Genomic DNA, 7,980 nt, shown 5'->3' on the forward strand with positions numbered 1-7,980 from the left:
ACAATAGTTTGTGGTGCTTGTGATTGAACTATATATATGTTTGTGTATTTAGGATTTCCTTTTTGGAATACAACTTAATTTTAATTGTAATTCTGTGGTTTGAATTTCTTTGTTGAACTATATGCACCTCACCTCAATAATATTTTACCATGGAACAAATGTGGTTCAATAAAATGTGTTGTAGTAGAATAGAAATGAGAAACGAGAGTTTGGGTTGGAAAATTGTGGGATGGCAGTGGGTAACACATTAATTTTGTCTTTACACCTCAAACGAACAAGTGACTTCATCGGCACTGACGTACGTGCGCGCCATACCTTGATATGTTAGTGTCCCAGGCCACTTGAGTCGTAATGAACATATCATGCCCCCCTAAGTCAGTTTTTGGAAAAGAGAGAATGACATGTTTCTCTGGAATTTTGCAGCCACGATATGTCAATGACAACACAACCTGTTATTGTTAATTTCCCAGATAACAATAACTAATTCTCAGCACCAAAAAATGGAAGGTGAAAAAGAGACATAGCCTAAAACTGAGGCGACAAATCCTTTAGTCCTCCCATTCCAACGGCATCATTTCCCCCTGGGATTTCCCAAAGTGTTCTTGCCTCTGTGAAGTCTTTCTTTTCTTCTATGTCTGGGATTCGAAGAGAAGAATCAAATCCCTGTTGTCCCAACGTTCACGGGCGTAATCTCTACTTCACGATCACCCAGACGGCGTAGATGATGCCCGGCGCGTAGGCCAAGAATGTTAGGATGAGGCAGATCCAGAATTCAATCTGCAGCAGAAACACCAGCAAGAAGCGATCCGATCAGGAGCCCCAGAATGTTGAAATGCATGCATATATCCATGGCAATGGTAAAGCTATTGTGTCACACACGTTAAAAAAATAGAAGCTATTGTGTCACATCAACAACCTTGAGATGATGTGGGTGAGCGCACACTTACCTCACATTTGTACTTGAGGAAAACTCCGAGGGGAGGGATGAAGAAGGCGAGGATGAGGCAGAGGAATGTCGTGGTGCCGTCTGGCGGTGGTGGTGGCACCACCACAACGACAGTTGCGCTTTCCGCCATTGGTTGCGGTGGTGCTGCCGTTGCGTTTTCCGCCATTGGTTGCGGTGGTGCCATTGGTTGTGACGGTGCCGCCGTTGCGTTTTCCTCCACTGGTTGCGGTGGTGCCATTGGTTGTGGTGGTGGTGCTATCGCTGCGGTTTCTGCCATTGGTCGCGTCCAGACCAATCGCCGGCGAGTGATGGGGATTGATCACCGGCGAGTCCCCGACGTTTCTTGTGGTTGTGTGGACGTGGGAAGAAGCAGCCGCGGGGATGCGGGCAATAGCTTTGGCTTCCCCGCTTCACCGGAATGGGGACGCATGACTCGTCTCAGGCAGAACCAAAATAAGGGTGCATATTACATGCACGTGCGGCTTTCTGCTACTTTGAGATGGAGAAGGACTATATTAGGGGCGTGGCTTCCTGCGCGCTGCGCACCTTTCGCATGAATGGGTCATTGGGCAAACCTTTTTATCGGATGGTGTTGCTCACATTGGGACAAATTGTCGACGACCGTGGTGAAAGAGAAATTAAACTCTACCATGCATGGCATATCGGATTTTGTTGGAGATTCTCGTGCATACATGATTATCTTCTTTGCATGCATGGCTTTTTAAAAAAAAAAGGAGGACGACCCCCGGCCTCTGCATCTGCACGATGCATACGGCCACTTTATTAATTATTGACACAAGACCGTACAGAGTCATATAATAATAAGACTAAAGCCATCAAACTAAGCAACAACTGTCGCTATCCCTATCCAGTTGACGTAGGGGCGCTGAAAGTCTGGGTCTAATACTAAACAGACCATGCAGCCAAACCTAAACATCTAAAGACTTGAGGTCCCACCCAGGACGCCTGCCGGGTATGGGCACCCACCAGTCCGGCGTGCTTCTCAACCAGGACCCCTGCCGGGTATGAGGCCGCCGCAGCCACCTGCCACGAATTCATCTTCAGAGCTGTACTGCTGCATCAACCTTGGCCGGTCCAACTGCCGCCGACGCCACCATGACGCCAGGCAGCGTCACCCTCCTGCGCGAGTCCATCTCCGCTCATCAGGTGCCGAGTCTCCACTGCACCACGCCGCCGAGATCCGCCGTCATCAATGAAGCAGATGAAACACCGCTCCTCCTCTTGTCCCCTCCAACCAGCACTCGCTCCAAAACGACGCCCCCATGAGGGAGAACAATACCGATAGCACCTTCATCGTCCGATCCGGTAGACCTAGATCTAGGGTTTCCCCCGGAACTTTCCGATCAGGGTGATGAGACCTGCAACGACGATGCCTCCAGAAGGAAATGACGTCTGAGACGCCGCCATCGTCCGCCAAGACCACAGTCTGGCGCGATTTGTTGGGGAACATAGCAGAAATTCAAAATTTTCTACGCATCACCAAGATCAATCTATGGAGTAATCTAGCAACAAGGGGAAGGAGAGTGCATCTACATACCCTTGTAGATCGCTAAGCGGAAGCGTTCAAGTGAACGGGTTGATGGAGTCGTACTCGTCGTGATCCAAATCACCAATGATCCTAGTGCCGAACGGACGGCACCTCCGTGTTCAACACACGTACAGCCCGGTGACGTCTCCTATGCCTTGATCCAGCAAGGGGAGAAGGAGAGGTTGGGAAGACTCCATCCAGCAGCAGCACGACGGCGTGGTGGTGGTGGAGGAGCGCGGGACTCCAGCAGGGCTTCGCCAAGCACTACGAGAGACGAGGAGGAAGAGGGGTAGGGCTGCGCCAACAGGGTGATTGAATCGTGTGTTGGGCTGCCCCTTTGCCTCCACTATATATAGGGGGAGAGGGAGGGCTGCGCCCCCACCTAGGGTTCCAACCCCAAGGGGTGCGGCAGCCCTAGATCCCATCTAGGGTGGTGGCCACAAGGGGGGAGAGGGGGAGGCGCACCTAGGGTGGGCCTTAGGGCCCATCTGCCCTAGGGTTTGCCCCCTTCCCCTATTGGAGGCGCCTTGGGCCTTGGTGGGAGGCGCCTTGGGCCTTGGTGGGAGGCGCCCTAGCCCACCTAGGGGCTGGTCCCTTCCCACTATTGGCCCATGTAGGCCTCCGGGGCTGGTGGCCCCACCTGGTGGACCCCCGGACCCCTCCGGTGGTCCCGGTACACTACCGGTGATGCCCGGAACACTTCCGGTGACCAAAACCATACTTCCTATATATCAATCTTTACCTCCGGACCATTCCGAAACTCCTAGTGACGTCCGGGATCTCAGCCGGGAATCCGAACAACATTCGGTAACCGCGTACATACTTTCCCTATAACCCTAGCGTCATCGAACCTTAAGTGTGTAGACCCTACGGGTTCGGGAGTCATGCAGACATGGCCGAGACAACTCTCCGGTCAATAACCAACAGCGGGATCTGGATATCCATGCTGGCTCCCACATGCTCCACGATGATCTCATCGGATGAACCACGATGTCAAGGACTTAATCAATCCCGTATACAATTCCCTTTGTTTAGCGGTACGATACTTGCCCGAGATTCGATCGTCGGTATCCCGATACCTTGTTCAATCTCGTTACCGGCAAGTCTCTTTACTCGTTTTGTAACACATCATCCCGTGATCAACTCCTTGATCACATTGTGCATATTATGATGATGTCCTACCGAGTGGGCCCAGAGATACCTCTCCGTTTACACGGAGTGACAAATCCCAGTCTCGATTCGTGCCAACCCAACAGACACTTTCGGAGATACCTGTAGTGTACCTTTATAGACACCCAGTTACGTTGTGATGTTTTGCACATCCAAAGCACTCCGACGGTATCCGGGAGTTGCACAATCTCATGGTCTAAGGAAATGATACTTGACATTAGAAAAGCTTTAGCATACGAACTACATGATCTTGTGCTAGGCTTAGGATTGGGTCTTGTCCATCACATCATTCTCCTAATGATGTGATCCCGTTATCAACGACATCCAATGTCCATGGTCAGGAAACCGTAACCATCTATTGATCAACGAGCTAGTCAACTAGAGGCTTACTAGGGACATGGTGTTGTCTATGTATCCACACATGTATCTGAGTTTCCTATCAATACAATACTAGCATGGATAATAAACGATTATCATGAACAAGGAAATATAATAATAACCAATTTATTATTGCCTCTAGGGCATATTTCCAACAGTCTCCCACTTGCACTAGAGTCAATAATCCAGTTCACATCGATATGTGATTAACACTCAAGGTCACATCCCCATGTGACTAACACCCAAAGAGTTCTGGGTTTGATCATGTTATGCTTGTGAGAGAGGTTTCAGTCAACGTGTTTGCAACATTCAGATCCGTATGTACTTCACAAATTTCTATGTCATCTTGTAGATGCAACTACTATGCTACATTTGGAGCCATTTCAAATAACTGTTCTACTTGGAGCTATTCTAAATTGTTGCTCCATTATACGTATCCGGTATCTCTACTCAGAGCTATCCGGATAGGTGTTAAGCTTGCATCGACGTAACTCTTTACGTCGAACTCTTTATCACCTCCATAACCGAGAAACATATCCTTATTCCTTTAAGGATAATTTAGACCGCTATCTGGTGATCTACTCCTAGATTACCTTTGTACCCTCTTGCCAGATATGTGGCAAGGCACACATCAGGTGCGGTACTCAGCATGGCACACCGTATAGAGCCTATGACAAAAGCATAGGGGACGACCTTCGTCCTTCCTCTTTCTTCTGCTGTGGTCGTGCTTTAAGTCTTAACTTCATACCTTACAACTCAGGCAAGAACTCCTTCTTTGACTGATCCATCTTGAACACCTTCAAGATCATGTCAAGGTATGTGCTTATTAGAAAGTACCATTAAGCTTTTTGATCTATCCTTATAGATCTTGATGCTCAATGTTCAAGTAGCTTAATCCAGGCTTTCCATTGAAAAACACTTTCCAAATAACCCTATATGCTTTCCAGAAATTCTACGTCATTTCTGATCAACAATATGTCAATAACACATACTCATTAGAAATTCTATAGTGCTCCCACTCACTTCTTTGGAAATACAAGTTTCTCATAAACTTTGTATACACCCAAAATCTTTGATCATCTCATCAAAGCATACATTCCAACTCCGAGATGCTTACTCCAGTCCTTAGAAGGATTACTGGAGCTTTGCATACTTATTAGCATCTTTCAGGATTGACAAAACCTTCCGGTTGTATCACATACAACCTTTCCTCAAGAAAATCGTCGAGGAAACAATGTTTTGACATCCTATCTGCAAGATTTCATAAATAATGCAGTAATCGCTAATATAATTCCAACAAACTCTTAGCATCGCTACGAGTGAGAAAGTCTCATCGTAGTCAACTCCTTGAACTTGTCGAAAAACATCTTAACGACAAGTCGAGCTTTCTTAATGGTGATACTTACCATCATTGTCCGTCTTCCTTTTAAAGTCCATATGTACCTAACAGCCTTACGACCATCAAGTAGTTCTTCCAAAGTTTACACTTTGTTTTCATATATGGATCCTCTCTCGGATTATATGGCCTCGAGCCATTTTGGAATCCAGGCCCACCATCGCTTCTCCATAGCTCGTAAGTTCATTGTTGTCTAGCAACATGACTTCCAAGACAGGATTACGTACCACTCTAAAGTAGTACGCATCCTTGTCATCCCATGAGGTTTGGTAGTGACTTGATCTGAAGTTTCATGATCACTATCATAAGCTTCCACTTCAATTGGTGTAGGTGCCACAGGAACAACTCCCTGTGCCCTGCCACACACTAGTTGAAGAGATGGTTCAATAACCTCATCAAGTCTCCACCATCCTCCCACTCAATTCTTTCGAGAGAAACTTTTCCTCGAGAAAGGTCCCGATTCTAGAAACAATCCCTTATTGCTTTCGGATCTGAGACAGGAGGTATACCCAACTGTTTTGGGTGTCCTATGAAGATGCATTTATCCGCTTTGGGTTCGAGCTTATCAGCCTGAAACTTTTTCACATAAGCGTCGCAGCCCCAAACTTTTAAGAAATGGCAGCTTAGGTTTCTCTAAACCATAGTTCATACGGTGTCATATCATCGGAATTATGTGGTGCCCTATTTAAAGTGAATGTGGTTGTCTCTAATGCCTAACCTATAAACTATCATGGTAATTCGATAAGAGACATCATGGTATGCATCATATCCAATAGGGTGCAGTTATGATGTTCAGACACACCATCATACTATGGTGTTTTAGGCTGTATTAGTTGTGAAACAATTTCCACAATGTCTTAATTCTGTGCCAAACTTGTAATTCAGATATTCATCTCTATGATCATATCATAGATATTTTATCCTCTTGTCACGACGATCTTTCAACTTCACCCTGAAATTACTTGAACCTTTCAATAATTCAGACTCGTGATTCATCAAGTAAATATACTCAACATCTACTCAAATCATCTGTGAAGTAAGAACATAACGATATCCACTACACGCCTCAGCACTCATTGGACTGCACACATCAAAATGTATTACTTCCAACAAGTTGCTTTCTAGTTCCATTTTACTGAAAACGAGGCTTTCAGTCATCTTGCCCATGTGGTATGATTTGCATGTCTCAAGTGATTCAAAATCAAGTGAGTCCAAACGGTCCATTTGCATGGAGTTTCTTCATGCATATACACCAATAGACATGGTTCGCATGTCTCAAACTTTTCAAAACAAGTGAGCCCAAAGATCCATCAACATGGAGCTTCTTCATGCGTTTTATACCGATATGACTTACGTGGCAGTGCCACAAGTAGGTGGTACTATCATTACTATCTTATATCTTCTGGCATGAACATGTGTATCACTACGATCGAGATTCAATAAACCATTCATTTTAGGTGCAAGACCATTGAAGGTATTATTCAAATAAATAGAGTAACCATTATTCTCCTTAAATGAATAACCGTATTGCGATAGACATGATCCAATCATGTCTATGCTCAACGCAAACACCAATCTTGATGGTAGAGGGACTGTGCGATGCTTGATCACATCAAGCTTGGAAAAACTTCCAACACATATTGCCAGCTCACCTTTAGCTAGTCTCCGTTTACTCCGCAGCCTTTTATTTCGAGTTTACTAACATTTAGCAACCGAACCGGTATCTAATACCATGGTGCTACTAGGAGTACTAGTAAAGTACACATTAACACAATGTATATCCAATATACTTCTATCGACCTTGCCAACCTTCTCATCTACCAAGTATCTAGGGTAATTCTGCTCCACTGGCTGTTCCCCTTATTACAGAAGCACTTAGTCTCGGGTTTGGGTTCAACCTTGGGTTTCTTCACTAGAGCAATAGCTGATTTGCCGTTTCATGAAGTATCCCTTTTTTCCCTTGACCTTCTTGAAACTAGTGGTTTCATCCACCATCAACAATTGATGCTCCTTCTTGATTTCTACTTTTGTGGTGTCAAACATCGCGAATATCTCAAGGATCATCATATATGTCCCTGATATATTATAGTTCATCACGAAGCTCTAGAAGCTTGGTGGTAATGACTTCGGAGAAACATCACTATCTCATCTGGAAGATCAACTCCCACTCGATTCAAATGATTGTTGTACTCAGACAATCTGAGCACAAGCTCAATAATTGAGCTTTTCTCCCTTAATTTGCAGGCTAAGAAAATCGTCGGAGGTCTTATACCTCTTGACGTGGGCACGAGCCTGAAATCCCAATTTCAGCCCTCGAAACATCTCATATGTTTCGCGACGTTTCAAAACGTCTTCGGTGCCTCAACTCTAAACCGTTTAACTGAACTATCACGTAGTTATCAAAATGTGTATGTCAGATGTTCGCAACATCCACAGACGACGTTCGAGGTTCAGCACACTGAGCGGTGCACTAAGGACATAAGCCTTCTATGAAGCAATGAGGACAATCCTCAGTTTACGGACCTAGTCCGCATAATTGCT

At 45.5% G+C, this 7,980-nt stretch overlaps 1 protein-coding gene across 1 annotated transcript; it reads right to left on the minus strand.

The window, feature by feature from the left end:
- Window positions 1–410: 410 nt before the first annotated feature.
- Window positions 411–1,404, minus strand: LOC119352454 (oleosin-B6-like). Its single transcript, XM_037619084.1, has 2 exons — window positions 948–1,404; window positions 411–777 (listed from the first exon to the last, which is right to left on the minus strand). Exons 1-2 carry the CDS (start codon window positions 1,221–1,223, stop codon window positions 694–696), a joined length of 360 nt encoding a protein of 119 aa, XP_037474981.1. The 5' UTR covers window positions 1,224–1,404; the 3' UTR covers window positions 411–693.
- Window positions 1,405–7,980: the final 6,576 nt, after the last annotated feature.

This window comes from Triticum dicoccoides, chromosome 2A (assembly GCF_002162155.2).
Source record: "Triticum dicoccoides isolate Atlit2015 ecotype Zavitan chromosome 2A, WEW_v2.0, whole genome shotgun sequence".
Lineage (NCBI taxonomy): Eukaryota > Viridiplantae > Streptophyta > Magnoliopsida > Poales > Poaceae > Triticum > Triticum dicoccoides.

Excerpts from the sequence above, each read along its gene's own strand:
- LOC119352454 (XM_037619084.1), bottom strand. The coding sequence starts at position 1,223 with ATGGCAGAAACCGCAGCGATAGCACCACCACCACAACCAATGGCACCA. Across the intron at positions 778-947 it reads TCCTCAAGTACAAATGTGAG|ATTGAATTCTGGATCTGCCT; the intron begins GTAAGTGTGCGC and ends TTTCTGCTGCAG.